Source organism: Pinus tabuliformis, chromosome 9, assembly GCF_031772625.1.
Source record: "Pinus tabuliformis cultivar Carrire ecotype Pingquan chromosome 9, CPIR1, whole genome shotgun sequence".
In the NCBI taxonomy this organism is placed as follows: Eukaryota; Viridiplantae; Streptophyta; class Pinopsida; order Pinales; family Pinaceae; genus Pinus; species Pinus tabuliformis.
Window position 1 is genome coordinate 1,443,237,227 of NC_142307.1, and position 20,661 is coordinate 1,443,257,887.

General features: G+C 39.9%; 1 protein-coding gene across 1 annotated transcript in view; it reads left to right on the forward strand.

Moving 5' to 3' along the window:
- The window catches only part of LOC149153992 (endonuclease III homolog 1, chloroplastic-like), a 269,840-nt gene that overhangs the window by 142,235 nt on the left and 106,944 nt on the right, over positions 1 to 20,661 (forward strand). The window contains exons 5-6 of the mRNA XM_089444001.1: positions 6,021 to 6,087; positions 6,249 to 6,340. Coding sequence (XP_089300127.1) covers positions 6,021 to 6,087; positions 6,249 to 6,340 — 159 coding nt within the window. The remainder of the gene's footprint in view (positions 1 to 6,020; positions 6,088 to 6,248; positions 6,341 to 20,661) is intronic.

The following is a 20,661-nucleotide window of genomic DNA, read 5'->3' on the forward strand; positions in this document are numbered from 1 at the left end:
GAATTTGGTTAGAAAATAAAAATGAGAGAAAAATAAATTCTCTCCAAGTGAAAAATATTAAAAAAGGGAATGTGCACTTTCCAAGAAGGGAATCTCCACAAATCAAGCAAGAAAAAATTCAAGAAAATATTTTTGGCCTAGAAAAAAGGAATTAATTCCCAGAAAAATCGATTTTTTAATGAAAATCAAATTTATGGTCCAAGTTGGTTAAGAGAATGGGGATTTTTCGAGGAGAAAAAGTCAGAAAATTATTTTTTGGACCAAGAAAAAAGGCATCATCAAGGAATTCGAATTTTTTCTCAAGCAATCAACGGTGGAGATTATTTTGACATGGATCAAGCATTTAATCAGCCAAGATCAAGTCAAATTTGTGCACTTTCATGGAACTAGCTGTTTTTCACTTGGAAGAGTCTCTAGAGCTCTCATTTTTTCTATATAAGGAAGCATATGCTCCTCATTGTAACATCTCTTGATGTTGTGCTTTGGCTTTTTGGTCTTGAAGCTCTCTCTATTTTGAAATAATAATACACAAGTCTTTGGGATGAAATGTTCTGTCTTTTCTCTTACGGATATGGTAATGAATTCTTGAGTTTAATTTTCTATTGGTGATTTTATTTGTTACTTCATTTGCTTACATAGTGATAGAATTGCTAGTGTATAGCTATCTTACACTGGTAATTAGATCTGGAAAATATTTTAGGAGTGGAAATGGCTAGTGTGGTGTTGTTTAAGTTGCTAGAATTTTCTTCCATTATATTTTTTGTCTCATCTGGAGCTAACAATTTTTTTTTTGAGTTGTGTAGAAAAAATCTAATCGAATCAGATCTCTAGTGTGAGGGGATGCTTTTGCTTAAGATAACCAACTCTTGAGTGAAGAATTGGGAGAATCCACTTTATTTTACTTGAAGGATTTATCTATTGAATTTGTTGTAGGGTTTTAGACTTTAGCTAGAGAGAACAATTTCATTTACCTCAATTTTTTTTTTAATTATTGTGCTTAATAGAATAAATTTGCTAAATTAGAGCTATTATTTGCTAGTCATGGAACCGAGTTGTACTCATATTCCATGAAGTAGCTATTGTATATTTTGTAAGCAAATGCTTGTGCTTAGATCTAGATTCGTGCATAATTTTATTAATTAATTTATTTCTTTTAATTATTTGTGGCTCAGGCAAATTTTTTTTGGGAAGCTTATTTTGAAAAGGCTGCAAGCCTTTTCAATCCTTCAAACCCAATTACCCATTCATATAAAATTTATTTGAGGTAATCTTTTTAAGTAAGCGGCGCATATTTGGTTACTTTTCTGGGCGTATTTTATTTAGCTGCAGGAGTATTGAAGCTCCTCTTCACTTCATAATTGAAGTCTTTTGAGAATCTAATTTGTGGTTTTGAATAATTTTTGCAAGCTTGAGCAACTTTTTTAGGGTCTGTCATCATTTTAATATCTGAGCTATTGGATCATTGGATTAGTCATTAACATTTGTGTTGCAGCGTTTTTATCATCTTGGGAAGGGATTTTTATACTATTTGGAACTTGAAATTGAGAAAATTTTGGCTAGGGCTTTGAAATCATTTTGCATAAGGGTATGAAAGGAAGATTTGAAAGAAACATAATCTCTGTTCTTAAATTTCAGATCTGAGAGGCAATTTGATATTCTGGTGTGAATTTAGGGCCTTCATTTTCCAGGGAATTTATCATAAATAAATTCTGGGCCTTATTCCTATTGGTTCGAGAGCAAGAGAGGTTCCTCTCCCTCTCTTCATAAGAGTACATTCGCTGCTTCAGTATTCAGTGATTTATTTTGCAGAGAATTCAGATAAAAAGTGACAAGGTTTGTTCAATTAAATTTGGAATATTTCCTTGCAATCTTGGTGACTAATCTTGCTCTTTTTAGATTTCAAATTAAGTTCACTGTGATTGATCTATTTGACAGTGGCATTGCACTGACATTTTTACGTTATCTCTAGCACTAGACTGGTTTATTCAGCATTGGCAGTGTTCCTTGCACTAATATTTCCTAACAGTGACAACTTTGAAGTCTGATTTGTGCTTATTGTCATTTTTAGAGCTAATATTTTTGATTATAGGAGCAACATTGTCCTTTGAGAGGGCTGGACTTCTTGCATGAGGTCATAGCATTGTTATTTGTTCACCACACTTAGCATATCAGTGTTTGAAGCAAAGCCACAGGGGCTTTGGAACCTCATTTCTCCTCTTCTCACCTTATTGCGGACTGTCAAAGCGACCACATCTGAAGCATCTATGTACAGAACCTAATCACATTGAAAGCACATAACAATAAGCCTAAAGACATTCTAAAGTAACACATAATAATTTTCAAGAATAATCATAAGTTTTTAGCTCTCACTCCTTGCATATTCAGCTGACTGATTTTTGAGCTATAGTGGACTGATATTTTGACTAAACAGTGATATTTTTGAAGTCTGGTGCATGCTTTTAGCATCAAAATCTGGTATTGTTCCTTAAATTTTGGTAATTGCTCTGAAAAGTCTCTATGGTGGTTTGATTTTTCATTGATTGTGGTATCTTGTGGACTGTTACATCTTTTTATTTGAAAATCACTGGTTATAAGGCTTTGGGTCTAACAATTTGTCTTGCAGGAGCAGTCACCAGGTCTTCATAAAAGTCTGAAATTTATCTTCTTGTGAGCCATATCATCAAAGAATTACCCTTCTTCATCTCCTTGGGCAGAGAACCTTTCTCACTGTTATCATTGTCATTGGAGAGCCAAATCTTTGAGGCCTGATCATTAAGGAAGTTTCTGAGGAGATCTCAGGAAGATTCTTGTCTATAAGTCTTGGCATTATTTTTGTTGTAATATTCCTTGAAAAAGAGCTCTTTCTCTGTCAAAAGGCTTCTTCATTGTAACTCTCATTAATAAAAGATAATTTTTTCTCTTGAGGAGCTTGGGACTTAGATCCATTGGCATCCACCATCTCCTTATTATTAGGAGAACTAACATACCAACTCATTTCTGCCAAGTTCCAACTAACTTGCATGTGCCTTCTAATTTCATTTGCATTGCATAGTGTTGTCGCGCAGAGTGTCTAAGCACTGTGACAACGCTCAGACCGGGGGCTGTCACCCTGATCCCCGATCTCTCCGTTTAAGCCGTCTCCCTGAAGCAGGCTAAGGGGGATAGACCCTATGGGAAAAAGAAAGACCAACTGGGAACCAGCCAGTTCGGGAGACACAGCAAGGCAATTAAATACTCGATTAAGACTCAAGATTTATAATTTGATAAAAAATGATTAATACCAGTGCCTTATGGAGTCAATGATACAGGTAATTGATTACCCATTGCTGCTTATGAAATAATTGACGATTGCTTGAAAAAATTGCAAAATATCTAAGATGTAAAGAACATTAAATAATCCAAGCAATGATTAATTTCACCAGATGCGAGATATTCAATAGATGCACAAAGCTTTAGCAATTAAACTTCAAAAGATCAAATGCTTTAAATAACCATAAAATTTAAAAGCTAAGCAGTTTCAAATAGTTAATCTCCAGATATAAACATTTAAGCACATTAACTATAGCGCAAAAAAAAAACCAAGAGGAAAATTTAAACTTGACAACCTAATTATTCCTTACGTGAATTTCTCGATATGCCAAGTAACATTAAATGTGACCAAAATAAATCGAAAAGGAAATTTTATTATTATTATTATTATTATTTATTTATTTTTAGTTTTATTTTTTAATGATTTGGATTTTTAGGATTTTTTAAGTGTTTAGATTTTTTTAACGAAAAATTAAAGTACAGAGGCGAAGGTAAAAAAAATAAAACTAAAAGTTAAATCAAAATTTTTAGTTTGTTTTTTTCTTTTTTTTATTTATTTATATATATATGACGTTTCGGCTGGCGTTTCCATTATCTAGGGGTCGCGTTTCATGTCATAACCGTTTCGGAAACTTCTAGACGTTTCGGCGTTTCATACAACTTAGATATCTTATGAAACAATATGGGTTAGGGGCTTAATTGCTGATTTGCATAAAAAGAAGTCAGACCACAGCTCTATTTGAGGATAATCAAAGTGTTATCCAATTGAATGAGTCTTGTGTTTCATGCCAGGGTCAAGCTTATCGAGGTTCAACACCACTAGAGTATGAAAAAAATCCAAACCAAGGGGATTGATTGATCTATTGTACTTCTCAAGATTAGCTGTCAGACATTTTCACAAAGACATTAAGTCAGAACAAATTTGAAAGATACCTGGAATTGCTTTGTGTGAACAAAAACAAATGGCCATTAAAAGTGGGGGTAATCGTCGAAATTATTGCCTATTTTGTAGACTGGTTGCCATTGTAGCATTGCCACATTAGCCTCTGAAGCATTTCTAGATTAAAAATAAATTTTTGGCAGTTAGTTGAGTATATTTAGCATGCAGCCTTCAAGAAATAAGACATGCATACAATTTGCATGAACTGCAAATAGTTAGGAAAAGGTTCCGTATATGCAAGCTAGTTACAAGCAGGTGCCCCAAAGCTAGGTAATAGTATGGATGGTTCTATTATATATATGTGACAGTATTAAAGGAATTATACCATTCAGATATTAAAACCTCCATGTTATGTGCTTTTTCTTTCATCTAATGCTGCTTTAAATCTTAACAAGTGAAAGGTACTGTACTCAGTGTTGCTAGTATTATAGCATTTAGACATTTCAATTTGGAAATGTAAAATGTGAGGGATGCACAAGTTACCTGTTTAATCCTACTATATGTTGATATAAACATTGACTTGAAATTGTTAATTGTCCTACAATTCATAAGGCTTGATAGATCAGAGGGTTTGATATCCAAATAAGTAGCAAATCATAAGGAACACGAGGCAATGACTTTCATAATCCAAGGGAAGATGATTTTATGGACTGAAATATATTCCCTGTGTTTTCCTATTAATGAACATGAATTGATAAACTAATCAAATAGAAAATGATGTCAAGAATTAGAAATCGATGCCCATGGGTAAATGATTACCTCTATTTGTTCTTTAGACAGTTTGATATCAAGCGACTAATCCATTTATTTAATTGGTGTTGCTGTGACTTCTTCAGTGTTCATTGATATGCCACAGTTTACGGGTTTTATCGATAAGTGATATTTTGATGAGGTCAATAAGAATGAGCTGATCAAGTGACAATGAAGACAGGAAACTTGATATTTCATACTGATTCAAGTAGACCAAGTTTATTCCTGCAAGTTGATCTTGCTTACTTCTCCCAAAATGATCACCACAAGATTCCTCTGTTGTCAAGCAGGCAAAATGTGATACTCTGGCTTCTAGATAACATGAATAATGAGAGAGGTCTTTAGCTAAGTGCCTGGACTTGTTTGTATTGTATGAGTCCATATTTGGTACACGATGTGTTCTGACCTATTTTTTCACCGTCATTTTGTATTTCTTGTTCTAATCATGCTTGTACTTGGTTTGCTGTACTCGAGTGAAGTAGTCATTTAGTCATCTCAGATCTTCCAAATATTTATTGTCTACCATTCATGAGAGGTGGATACATTAATCAAGGGTCTGCATACCAAAGATTTGTTACCTATTTAATGCTGTTTACTGTATGACATTTTTCTCGAATGGTCATTTTCGAGGTTATGCAAGGTGATTTAAAAAAGATTGAAGTGTGAGAGGCCAAGAAAATTATCTGGGGGTTCTTCACCATTTGGGAAAGTCATCTACTCCTATGCGATGTAACATCATCACATATGTTTATACTAGTTTTTAAGTTGATACTCTTGGTAACTTTTACATGTGGTTTTTTCCCTTATTTTGGAACACTGAAAGTCTTGCTCAGTAGTCCATAGGTTCAGTGTGCTTGTCCTTAGGATTTGAATTCCTGCCAAACTAGTGAACACACAGTTTTCAAAATTTGGGTAGCGCTTTGCATCTTTGAGAGCAATTTATGCTTGTTCATAATATGAAAGTCTTATCTGAGGTGTACTAATTATCTCTGAAACGTATGCTGTTTTTAACCTGTTACAGGATCGAAGATTTGCAATTTTGGTTTCAGCACTTCTCTCAAGCCAAACCAAGGATGAAGTAACTCATGGTATGCTTGGGCGTAGGGGTTTTTTTCAATCAACTGGCCATTCATTTTTCGGCCAAAAAACTGGAGTAATTTCTTATCTAAAATGTTCTTTTGTGCTTGGAAGCTTCTATTTGTTCATGTTTTTCTGGCATTGATGTAATAGATGTCAAATGTGTACTCAGGAGCAGTGCAAAGGTTAAGTCAAAAAGGTCTGTTGACAGTCGAGGGGATTGCTAATTCAAGTGAAGCAGATCTAAAGGATGTTATCTACCCGGTAAGCGTTTAAAAATTGTTTGTGTACCATGCAACATTCTTCAATGTGAAAAATTGCTTGTGTACCATGCAACATTCTTTAATGTGACGCACTTTTCATCACAGGGAGGATTTCATTTTAAAGTCATGTTTTTAGAAGACACATGCATACTAGAATGGTTCTCTCCTATATATCAAGTTGGTTGAAAAGTATGCTTGGAATTGTATTTATTGCGATCCAATACTTCAAATATAGGCATGTAACATTGTGATGCAAATATGTGATGGACTACATATGAATGATTCACAAAATGAGTGATAGCAATAGAGTGTGACAATATGTATTGCTGCTATACCTATATTAGCTAGGCCTAACTTGAAGAGCAGGAGCCACTTGGGTCACCCACTAACAAGCAATGTGGCCCATATTGTTGAAAATTGTGTAGCTTGGGAGGTACTCCCACAAGTCTTGGGTGCTTGACTTGTGAGGAGAAAACCCACTTTGTGGGAAAAGTACCCAAGCCAGTGGGTTTTGGACCCAAAGTCGTGGGCTTAGAACCCAAAGAAATCATTTGTTTATTCTATTTGTTGTGGAGGACACCTTTGATGGACAAAAGGGGCTCCTAAGGCAACTTTACAGAGTCTATATATTTGAGAGACCAATGGAGAGGTCTCACATGATAGCATCTCATCTGTGAAGAATAGCAAGCTAGAGGAAGTCACAAAATCTCCAAGAAGGACTTGTTATTGGTCTGTTTTCTGCGTTGACAAGAAGTATCTGTCTGAGTGGAAGAGGCCGAGTTTGTTTGGAGGATCTGTGCCCAAGAAAAGGTGCTGGCTGAATTCTGTTCATGCTTAGAGAGTGGGCCGAAGCCCTAGGAGGAGGACACAACAAGTGTTTGTGATATGTTCTGCTCAAGAAGAGGAGGGCTGAAACCCTAGAAGGAGGCCCTAAGGCCTAAGGTTGCTGAACTGAGAGGACCGAGTCCTTATTCAGGCCATCCGAGATCTTAAGAAAGCCATCTAAGGCCCAAGGAGCAGGGTTTGAGTTATCAGTGACTAGGCCACAGGCCTAGTAGGAGGCCGGAAAGCCTTAGGCTGTGAATAGACATGGCTGAAGAGCTTCAGTACTGTGGGTGACCATTGAGGAGGTTTTATTCAGTGTTGGAAGGGTGCTGAGTTGCAATGGTGAATTCTGTTCACTAATGGAGGTGTGAATAACATGTTTAGCATCTGGTGTATGTAGTGAATTGAAGGACAAGTTGACTGAGAGCAGCTGGTAGTACATGGCTATTAGGACTTAATCCCTGTGAGGTTTTGGAGGCAATGGACTGCTAGGACTGATGTCAAATGGATCTGACTCTCTGTGGACAACAGAACTGAAAGGGCTGATTGAAAGGGAGCCTAATTGGTAAGTAAGCTGATTGTTTTGTCTTTATTTTTGTTGGGCAGATTGAAGGTCAAAGGGAGCTGACCTCCAGCCCTAGTTGTATTCTGTTGTATACTAGTCTTGTATCAGGTTTCATAAAGGGCCATGATCCTTGGTATGGGAGCCCTAGGATTGTTTATTGAAGGACTAATATAACAAGTTTTGGGCCATCTATAAATACGTGTAATTTATTGTTTCACTGCTGTTATATTTCCACCGTGCAAAGTTGTTGAACACTGCTAGTATGTTTGTGTGCTAAGTCTAGCCATAGACCAGACCTAGGGTGTAAAGAAAATCCAACACATACACTGACCACTAAAGATTGACATATGTAACTCACATGGGACCTATTACTGCCCAAATTAGCAGGTCTTGTTATGGTCCCCACGAGACGTTAAGGTACCACATAGGACAAGTGGCCACTATCACCTCAGCACGAAGCCCCACTTTTTAGGCGAACTCGTGCAAAGCCAAGGGAGACTTCCCTGCAATAAAAAATAAATATCCTCCACCACAGGTTAGTAGACCAGTGTCTTACAATACTTTTTGGGTGATGGTGTCTAGGAGTTAGGTTTAGATTTCTTGCTAATTTGAAACAGAAAATCCACTGCAGAAAATGCATACCAGCAAGCCAAAGACACTCTAATTCTGAGAAATGAGCTTTAAAATGGCACAATGATTGGGTGTCAAGAGCCCTTACCAAGCTTGAGTTGAAATAGCTCATTGATGCCCTTGGTATGTGGCTGAAAGTGAACAATGACGTTGCTGTTCTGGTACTTCAGACTTGCAAAACTACAGAAAAATTTAGAAAATAGCAAGCTAGATCCCCTTTTGGGGCCACCCACAAGCCTACATATGCTCAAACAATGTAAGAGTATTTAGTGGAAGTGTTAGGAAAATAAAATATGAACAAAATGAGCAGCCCAACACTTAAAAATAATGAGTAATATGAAAGATATCCAAATCTAGAAAATATCACCTAAGAAGGGGTTAAATCCACACTAGGGCCATGACCGAAATTTTCTTTTATGCATAAATTTAATTTCCAGCAAGCTGGAAATTGATTGCTTACTTCTAAGAATGTTAAATTTATACCTAGAAGTGAAATAAATTGAAGGGTTTGAAGATAAGTACCCCTAGGCTCAAAACCCTTGTGAGAGGGGTTCATTGATCATGCAAATATGAGACTGTAAATTGAATTTGCAGACCTATAAAACCCTTGCACAACTCATTAAATTGGTTCAAATCAACCTTTCTGCACAAGACAAGCAAATTGTACCTTCCTTGGGCCAATTAAATAAGATTGAAGTGCAACCCAATTGATGAAATTAGCTAAAAATTTTGACATTGAACTCCAACTAGTTAAATATTTTTGTATTTTCTAATTTTTATATTTTTATATGAATATAATTTTGGAAAAAGTTTTAGATTTTCTAATAAGATGGTGGTGAGGTGAGGCTTATATTTTCCTTGCTAATTACCTCCTTTGGTGTAAGATTGTGATCACAACCCTCTCTAAATCTGCCTTTTATTTTTGGACAAGAAAATTAGTTTGGATGTTAGGAATAATTGCCCTCACTCTTGTCTAAAATGATTAACTGAGACTGTTACCCTCCACATGTAAGTGACCCCATGGAGAAATTTTCTCCTAGATTTTCTTTAGCCGGTAGCCAGTAGCCCCGACAACCACCAGTGTAAGCCAATATGTGCCTGTTTATCTCCGCTTCCTGAGTTAGTCATGTGTCCCCTCACCCATTTGTCGAGAGTATGAAATTCCTCGAACTGCAACTACTGTAATTTATTCTCCTAATTGATTATCAATTTATTAATTTTCCTATTAATATCATATAAATCACATTGCAATTCTTCACAACAAAATAAATTACGTTGCGGAAAAATAAACTGGAATTGAAAAATTCATGCACACAATTAACACAATTATTTTGGACTAATGTCCCCGAAAAAACCTTGAATGTGCAGCAAATGAGGGTTTATTTTATTATGTAGCAAATGAGAATTACAACCGCTGGCCTCCCTGGCTCAACGCCAAAAATTATATCTCAGATGGGAAAATTATTTCTCCCTCTCCCCAACTCAATTTGGCCCTCACTAGGCAATTCGTACTCCTTGGCTAATTCGCTCAGCCAGTGTGGAAGTACGCATCACTGTCGCAAGATAAATCAATATACCCTGAAACCTTCTCCAGATGAGTCGTCCTGCCTGTACCTGCCTTCAGAAACAATTCGCTAGGCTTCCTTGTGGTAGATCCAGGCACTAGCGGCTGGATCGAACCTCTCTAGGCAATTCGCTTTGGCAATTGGGCCACTCGCAGTGTAGAACTCAGCTTCTCTGTTGGGAAATTTTGCCTTCCCTCCCTGTTGTTCGAAACTAGAAACCACTTGAGAATTCTAATGGAAATTCTCTTTGCTGCTCCCTCAAACATTGATGCTCTTCCATTGGCTCGAATTCTTCCCTCACTGAATCATTGTGCATTGGGAAATTCACACTGCTTGGATAATTGCTCCCTCACTTGTGTCTCTCCTCATCCCATCGATCTGCTCTTATAATATCTCGTTGGAGCTTCAATGACCATGATTAAATCCTCATCAATGACTAAGATCATGTTAGACTCTATCCATGTGAGTATCTAGAGCATTCTTGATCATCGTCAATTAATTCCCTTTAATTAATCGATTTCCCCAAGTTAGAATTAGGCATTTTTTTAATTATTGATCAATTAATTTAATTGAGTAGTCTCTAGGTGTTTTCTCTCGAAACCTTTTATGGGTTTTGGAGATCTCATGTTGCTTAGTCTCTTAGACACAAATCGAGACTAGCACACCTATCTAATGCTACAAAAACTAACAAAGAGCGTATGTTTGAAGGTGGGTCATCCAATCCTAAAGGTATGTCTTTCATTGTGCAATCGGGTGCTTATGCTTGTTTTTCCTTGGGCATATTGGGTATGGATTATTGGGTGGTTCAGAAGGAGGAAGGGTTATGACTATAGTCATGTTCCCTCACTTCAAATGGGGGTTAATCCTCAAACATAGTCCCATGGGATCTCCCCTACTGGCTTATAGCCTTAGGATGGACACTACTTGGGAAGCCTTGATTTTGGTAGTGCGGTCCTCTTTTCTTGTTCCACATTTTTCGCTCCCCTCTACGCATTACATACCCTGTTTCATCATCTTCCCTCTCTGGGTCCATAAGGCTTTGGTACTCCCCCTCCCCTTGTCCACATATCTGGGTCAGGCCTAGAATGTTGCCTTGGAGGTTGGTGCAGCGAAAAAAAAAGATAAAAGCATATCATGGCCACATACAAAAGGAAATAATACCACAAAATGCAAAAGAGGGTCGTGAAGATAAAATATTAGCACATGGGCAAAAGCCAAACATGAGCACTACCCCTTATCATTATAGCCATTAGCCTGGTTCCTAGGGCCCCCTTGAGTGCCCCTGCATTGCTGAGGAACCCATGCATGTCCCAACCCCTGTTGGGCGGTGAACTGCCTCACCTTAAGGGGGTAATCACTGCCATATCATACACAACATGCTCTCATCCTTTGGAGCCCCAAGCAGTATAATAAAAGAACAATTAATAAAAGGCAAAAGGCAAATGAAGAAGGGTGGAAAAACAAAGGCTGGGGTAACTCATGTACCACGATTGCTCCCTGTTACCCACCACTTCATGGGTGATATCTCTAGGGGATTTTTTTTTCTCCAAGATGATCCTCAGTCGGTAGCCAATAGCCCCTTGCAGCGACCAACTAGCTCGTTGTGCCATTTCTCCACTACCCGAGACAACCATGTGGTCCCTCACCCATCTGTCTTGATCGTATGTTTGAAGATGGGCCTCCCGAACCTAAAGGTATGTCTTGTCATTTGGTAATTGAGTATTGAGTTTGCTTATCATGGATACTTATGGGCATAGATTAATGGGGGGATTCGACGGAAAGAGTGGGCTAGGTCTGTGCTTTTGTCCCCTAGAACTCTTTTGGATGCTACCCCTAGATCTTAGTCCCGTGGGATATCCTTTACTGACCATTTGGCTTTAGGGTGGTACTGCATGGGAAACCTCGATTTTGGTTGCGTGGTCTCGCATCCTCATCCACATATATCACTCCCCTTCCACTTATTATAACCCTATTCATCATCTTTCCCACCTGGTCCACATTTCTTCACTGGGTCCACATAGGGTTAGCCTCCCCTTCCCTTGCCCCCACCTTGGGTCAGGCTTGGAACGATGCCTTGAAGGTTGAAGCAGCTGAAAAGAAAAAGTAAAAGCATAAATGGCCACATTCAATAGGAAAATGTACCACAAGATGCAAAAGATGGCTGGGACAAATATATTTAGCACGTGGGCAAAAGCCAATGCATGAGCTCTACCCCATACCCATGGCCATCACCCTAGTTCCATAGGCCCTAGATGAGCCTCCTTTATCATTCAAGAACCCATGATTGTCCCAACCCCTGGTGGGCAATGAACCACCCTACCTTAAAGGGGGTATTCACTGCTATATCTTACACATCATGCTCTTATCCTTTGAGCCCTGAGCAGTTAATCAAAGAAAAATCATAAAAGGCAAAAGGCATATAAAGAAGGGTGGAAAAATCAAGGCCGGGGCACCTCATGTACCACGATTTCTCCCTCCTATACATTATATACCCAGATGTGGGCTTCCCTTTTTCTAGCTACCCTTGTACCCTGATATGTGGCCCAAGATTGCCCCTTTTCATTCCCTATTCAATTCACCTCTGTCACATGCCATCGCCAGTGGAAGGGTGTACCTTGGACATACTATCCCCTCTTAAGTTAGAAACCACCTAATAAGGTACAATAGTTAACTCCCTTTAGATCTTGGAGACATTAGCACATCCCAAAGCACACTATGGAAGGGCATGCCATTATGAAGTGTCCCATTGTTGTCCATGGTTTGTAAGCTCTTTTACTTGATTATTTGAATGACTTGTGCTGGAAGGCTAGGGGACGCATTGGATCTTATGCAAAATTGCAGATGGTTCCCATTTTGAGTTTGGTCTCCCTATACAGAGTCCTAACTTTCAAGAGGGCTACATTGGCACATGTAGGGTGTGTGTAGAGAGCCATGGGCCTCCACAGCAATAGACAAATCTCCATGAATCCCCAAAGACGGTCAGAGATTGCTCGAGATTCACCTATTGGATGAGGAAGATGCATCTGGTCAATCATGCCCAGTTAGCCTCACAGTTGTACCATGCGCTTGGCAGATAACCTTGGACTTGTGCGCTGACTTGGCATCACTTATATTATCATATGAACCCTTACAGATGATCTACAGGCATCTTCGATCTACTTGGAGACCCATGAGGTTATTTGTGTGTCCCCACAACCACTGGGAGCACCACAAGTTTATTGTTTGGAGAACTAGGGGCCACCCCCTTGTCCACCACTTTTGAGAGCCCTATTCATTATTATGGCACTTATGGACTTCATTAGGCCTCTTGGAGGGCCCAGCGACATGTATTATTCATCATTTGACTTCTTGAGAGGCTTATTAATTTGTTTTGGAGCTAGTTTGGTGGGCTTGTCACCAAAAGTAAGTTATTTTGCACTTTATTTTATTCTAGGGGCTAATGTAGGCCTAATTAGGTAATTCAAACTCCTAAGAAATGTATAAATCAGTGAAAACATTACAGATCATCAACTCAAGGAAACAAAAACAAGCACACAAGTGACACCGTTGTTTTTGGACTAATGTCCCCAGAAAAACCCAATGCGGGAAAGCCGGTGCAGTTATCTAAGGGTTTGATTTATTAAGCAGTTTCAGAATACAATCTGGGTACCAAATCCGGCTCACCCAATAGAGAAAAATCTCGGCAGTAGTACCTCTCTACTTGGATGCATATATTTCGGCTAAAACCCCAGATAAACACTCTCGCAGCTCCACAGCTCCAATCTGCCCCTCGAAACCCCATCGTCAGCCTCTAGGGACAACGTCAGTCCTTTCTGGTCCAACGTTAGCCCAACATCACTTTGGCTTAGCCTGCGTCAGCCTCTGGAGGCACTGCGTCAGTCCTATGGCCCTCTGTGTCACTCACGGTGGCCCTCTGAGGCACTGCGCAACTCCTCGCTGCCTCTGTGTGAGCCTTGGCTGGCTTTGTGTGAACCCTTGGTTGGTTCTGCGTCCCTCTCTTCGGCTACTGCGCTGATCCTCCCGATGCTATCTCTGCCTCTCTGCTTTTGTATTCACTACCCCTCAGCTGCAACTCTAATCACTCTCTCAACTTTCTCAGCAAACCCAACCCCAGAAAGTCGAAATCTTGATCTCTTGGTGTGTTCTCCAAGTGACCCTCAAGCCTCCTCTTATACTTTTTTCGTTGACAAATCAACGGTTGGGATTAAGTCCCTAATCAACGAATAAGATTAGATTTGGTTTGATCTATGATTTTTGGACCTTTCTAACACAGTTTTATATTAATTCACATTAATATTTTATTTTCCCTGAGTTTAGACTTAGGGACTCCATTAAAAATATTAATTATTTTAATATCTCCCAAACTGTTTAGAATTTGCCCAAACCCTTTCTGGGTATTGGAGATCTCATGTGCCTTAGCCTCTCCACCAATTTTTGTGACTAGAGCACATCCGATGCTACCCCAAATCAACAAGACATAGGAGTACGGCAGTACACGATGCATCCATCTGTAGTGCTATGGTCCCTATCCAACTTTCCCAACTCATTGGCTAGATGAGAGGTACTTCCCATGAGTCCCAAACTACATGGGTAGGATGTATGTTGGGGCATTAGCAAGAGAAGGTGAATCACTCATCTTGCTCATATGCCATAGGAGAAGGTGGACCACTCATCCTATGCATATGTCAATTGTAGGGGAAGGTGAACCACTCACCCTACACGTGTCATCAATCATAGGGGAAGGTGAACCACTCACCCTACACACATGTCAACCGTCATGGGGAACGTGAATCACTCACCCTGTACATAATGCACCACTAGGGGAACATGAACCACTCACCCTATGGTCTCTCAAAGCTCCAAGAAGTACCCGAAGCCCCTAGGAGCTCCCAGAGCTCAATGTTCAACTTAAGGGGGACCCTCATGGGAGGTTCTTTCCAGACTCCAAGTCTCTCTCGGAAGGCTAAGAATTTGACCTTCCCTAAGGGCTTCGTGAGGATGTCTTTGACCTGCTCATCAGTCCTGATGTGTTGGAGCCTTATTGCTCCCTGATGTACCATATCCCGGATAAAGTGGTACCTGATACCAATGTGCTTGGAGTGGTTGTGGAACACGAGATTCTCTAAAAGGCGAATGTTCTCTGGTTGTTGCAAAAGATCATGGTGGTATCTAATACATGCTCAAATAACTCACTGAAGAGCTTCCTTAACCAAACAACTTTACAACAGGCCATACTAGCTGCAATATATTCGACCTCGGCAATGCCTAGAGCAATCGATTTCTGCTTCCTGCTCATCCAATAAATTGAAGCAGACCCCAATGAGAAGCAACATCTAGACGTGCTCTTTCGATCCACCACACTTCCAACCCAGTCAGCATCAGTGTATCCATGTAGCCTCAAATTCCCGACAGTGTATCTTAGTCCATAGTTGATTGTGCCCTAGAGATATCTCAAGAGATTCTCAGTAGCAATCCAATGTATGTGATGAGGCTCGACCATAAATTGACTCAACGTATTCACAACAAAGCATATGTCAGGACAAGAGTTTACCAAGAACATCAGGGCCCCAACAAGTTGTCTATATTTGGAAGGGTTTGCCAATGCGGGCCCAACAACACTACCACATAGCTTCCTGAAGTTAAATTCCATTGGAGTATATAAGGCTTGCAATCCACCATTTCACATCTTTCGAACAACTTCACAATGTATTTTCCTTGAGAAAGGAATATATCACCTGACTTTTGCCAGACCTCTAGGCTTAAGAAGTAGTGCATCAGTCCTAAGTCCATCTCGAAATCAGAAGCCAACTCCCTCGTGCATTGACAAATGAGAGGATTTGCACCTTTCAGAAAGAGATCATCTACATAAAGGACCAGGATGAGAGGCATATCCTTTTCAACCTTGAAGTATAGGTTATGATCAACATTGCTCCTTGTAAATCCCAGCTTCATAAGATAACTATCAATCCTCTCACACTAAACCCTAGGGGCTTGCTTCAACCCATAGAGGGCTTTCTTCAACCGGCATACATGTGTCTTTCGATCTTGTACTTTGAACCCATGGGGTTGTTCCAAGTATACTTCCTCCTTGAGCGAGCCATGCAAGAAAGCAGTCTTAACGTCCATTTGATGTAGGCTCCATCCTTGAGTGGCAGCTAGAGCAATAATAGTTCAAATATTGGTATATCGAGCAACTAGTGCAAATATCTCATCATAGTCCACTCCTTCCTTTTGAGAGAAACCTCGAGCAACGAATTTGGCCTTATACTTTTCAGCACTCCCATCAACTCCATGTTTAATTTTGTATAGCCATTTTGAGGTGACTATAGAGTATAGACTTATCCTTGGGTCTAGGCACCACTTCTCAGAGATTATTCTTCATGATAAATTCATATTCCTCATTCATTTCATCCTTCCAAACTTGGTGCTTTACGACTTCTTTGAATGTACATGGCTCAGTTTGAACAATAGTACTCATAGGAGCTAAGTGCCCTTGATACCTATTCGGTTTCTTACTTTCACGGAATGCCCCTCTTGGAGCAATATGTCTTTCAACATCTTCGAGAGTATCTTTGAGCCACAAAGGTCTTTTCCTTGAGCTAGAGGAATCACCGGGAGGTGGATCAATGGGATCCATCAGGCCTTCAACATCGGGCATCGACCCCTCTGTTGAGGGTTCATCTACTTTTCCGCAACATCATCATTGTCCTTACTTGGGATAGGGCGATCTCTGGCTTTCCCAAGGGAAGTATCTTCATCGAAGATGACATCAGGGCTTATTTCCACTTCTCTTTGACCAGACACATAGATTCTATATGCCTTTGAATTTTCACTGTAGCCCACAAATGTACCTTTTTTCCCAGATGCTTCCAATTTGTGCCACAGAGAGGCAACACAGAGCTTCAGAGGGAGATCCGTATTTTGCCGAGGAGAATTCGAAATTTAGTGCTAGAAGTCGGAGTGGGGGTTCAACGACCAAGATTAAAACATAATTGATGGCTAAGATTAACTAGAAACCGATCCATGTCTTCTTCTAGAAGATTCTCACCATGAATTAATTAATACCCTTTAATTAATCAGTTTTCCTAAGTTTAGGCTTAGGTACCATTAAGAAAAAGAAATTTTTAATTAAGTCGTCTCTAGGTGGAATTTCCAGAAACAATTTCTGGGTTTTGGAGAATACATGTATTCTAGCCTCTTCACAAAGTTTCGTGGCTAGAACACATCCGATGCTACAAAAATCAACACTCGCTCTTAGCGAGCAATGTGTTCTAGTGCTGCAACCCACTGAAGCAACACCTTATCTCTGCACCACCCCTTGTTACGCTACTAATATCTGGCTGTTGTTGCCCACCAACTACTGCGCAACTCTGATAAACACTGCATCTGTGCTGCTGTTGGCCCTACTAAACTGCTGCCAACACTGCATCTGCACTGCAACTCCCTCTCCATCTGCTGCTGCTGCAACTACGACAACTGCAACAAAAAAGCATCCAAAATACTGAACCAATTGTGGTCAGTATGATGCATTTGTCACCTGAGTCCTGACTGCTGCTAGACTTTGCGCTGCCACTCAAGCCTCTGCGCTGCTACTGACTCTGCTATGTGCCATCTGCACTGCTTCCAACTCTGCACTGCGTTGCCCAGTATCTGACTTGCTACTAGCTACTGCATCTGTCACTTTGGCTCCTAATTGCACCAATTTCCACTAATCCATCCTGCTACTGCATGCTATGGGCTCCCATAGCAAGTTATTGATTCATGAGGTGAACCTCCTAAATAATCTTGCCCATCCTGTAGCTCTCTGGGGCTACAAAACCAAATCACCCCACCTCACTCTTGGAGGTATATTGATGATCATGGCAAACTCTTCCTCCAATTTGGAGGACAACCTGTCAATCTTCGTAGATGCAACTTGCTGATCCTGTTTCTCTTTCTTGTCCTTCTTACTGAGAAGACATTGAGTGATGTAGTGGCCAAGCTCACCACATCTGAAGCATTTCACCTTGGAAATGTCCTTCTTCCTCCTGCATTGCTCTTGCTACCCCTTTGATGCGAGGGCCACATCCTCCTCTTTCTTTACTTGCTTCGCCTGGTGGTGTTCACCAAATCTCGCCTCATCTCCTCTTGCTGCAGATCAACCCACATACAGTCTTAGTCTGGTAACTTTTCTCTGCCCAGAATACTTTGGACAAAGACCTGCCATTCTTCGAAAACGTTGTTGAGAGCAAACCGTACCAATTCTGTAGGCTAAGGCGTTGACCCTACTGCAGACAACTGGTTTGGGATATCGTGAAGCCTAGTGAGGAAGGGGTCTATGTGATCCCCTTTCTACATCCTTGTGCATCTCAGCGTCTCCTCAAGATACATCTTTCACTGCTTAGAAGTTCCCTCGTATAGTGTAGCAAGTGCCTCCCACATCTGTTGAGCAGTATCTTTGCCAGATATGTGAGACACCACGTGATCTTGAACTCCATCGAGAATCAACCTCTTTGCATTCGCCATCTCCTTCTCGTAAGCCATAAGTGGATCTGCATTTGCGGGTGCAACTACCACGCCATTGATATAAGCTTTGAGATTGTACTGATCTAGAAGACAAGAAATTCTTGCCTTCCAGATCACGTAGTTGGAGGCACCATCCAATTGATCCTCATCTCTCAGACTTGCTGATGACATCTCTCCAAAAATGTTGAATTCCTCCTCTCCTCTGCGCAACTGCGGACTATCTCTACCAGTGTTTTACGAAACGGCCGAACCGAAACGGAAACGGCCGTTTCAATCCGTTTCATTGCAAATTTTTTTGACCCGGCCCATGACCCGGTTCGGCTGGCCGAGTCAGCTATGACTCGGCCGAGTCAGCCAATGACTCGGCCGAGTCATAGCTGACTCGGTCAACCCGGCCGGGTCCGAGTCCGAGTCAACTATAAACGGTATTGTGTTTAGCTGAGGAAATGCCAGTTGAGGTGGGGATCATCCTCTATTCTCAATCCATTTTAGTGCTTGAAAAACATGGAGGTTGTATAGCTTTATTGTCGTTGCTTAAAGCCTTTCCAGAGATATATATAAACTTTAAACTTTAAAGTCTTAGCTTCATTGGATGAAATTAAAGATTTGATACATTTATCGCAACTCAGAGAGAGCACAAATAGAGGTAATGCTGAGAATGGAGGCCCCATGAACATTCTGTCATAGTAATGAGTTCCTGGAGCCTTAAATTACATAAGGTTGACCCATAATTATGGCTAGTACTGGGAGGTAACATATGCCAGCAAATCCATTGATAGCCTAAATGCTGACTCGCTGAGACAAAAGCAGCTTGTCTGTTAAATACACTCATTCTTTGAACATGCTAAGAGATGCTTCAGATTAACATATGGTACAAGGGAAATAGTGTATACAAGTAAAGAATGGATGCATTTTAAAATTATGAACCATCAAATTCATTTGATTGGATGTTTCTTGATAGTGTACTTTATAAAGTTCATTGAAACAGAATTCCTGCCTTTCATTCAATTTTCATGAACTAGAGACACCATTTAGTTGATGAATATTCCTTCATGGTAGTGTGGTTGATCAGTTGTTTTTGAAAGCTTCCACAAAAGGAGATTGGAATTTGACTTCCTGGTTAGCAGAAGCCCAAGCATTAATGAGACTGAAACTTCTCTTCCTTCCTTACAACTGAAGTTGCTGTACTACTTTCTAGGGTCATCTAACTGGTCAGATAACAGTAAATTTATTGATTTTAGTTATACATAGAGAAATGATGCTTATTTAATGTATTTTTATAAAAATTATAGAAATTAATGTATTTTTTAATGTATTTTTTAGAGAAATTATGTTTTTTTATAAAAAAAATAAATATTTAATGTATTTTTTACAACGACCGAGTCATTGAAATCGAGCCGGCCGAGTCATTACCGAGTCCGAGTCCGAGTCGGAGTCGATCCTCGGCCGAGTCCGAGTCCGAGTCCGAGTTGTAAAACATTGATCTCTACGCACTCCCTACTGGAGTGGGAAAATCTGCTCATGACTATTGCTGCTTTGCTAGGAAAATTTGAACTTCTTGGCTTAGAAGTCCCCTGAGGAAAGAATTCCCTCAATGTGTGCTCTTCCTTCCTTTTGAAGCTATTTTGCACTAGCAAACTGCTGCAAAATAGCTGCGTCCCAGCTGAATATCTGCTCTGCAAGGAAAAATACTGCGTCTCCCTCTACCTCTGGTAACCTCTGATCTGGAAAATCTATTCTTTGTCGACTCTCTCAGAGAAATAAATTTTCCTCATAAACTTATGCTCTTGGCCCAAGTGACTGCACTGTCTCTGAGGGTTTCTAATTGATGCCTCCACAGAGATTCGAAAGTCCTCCCTTCTGCTATTGTGCTCTTCGGCTTACAATCTGTGCTCTGATACCATGTGAAAATTCACAAACCCCGAATCCTACTGCAACAACTGATAATATTTCTTCTATTTGTTAAATTAACTAAACAAATTATTTGCAGTTTTCTACGACAAATATCGAAACATATACACTGCAGCCTTCAAAAAATAAATACTGCAGAAGAAATAAAAACACTGGAAGAATAGATGCACACATACAATAATACACCGTTATTTTTGGACCAATGTCTCCAGAAAAGCCCAAATTGGGAAAACCGGTGCAACAACTGTGGGTTTTATTATTATGAAGTAGTAAATTTGAGTGCAAATCTATGGAAGCTCAAATCTAGCTTTCCATACAGAG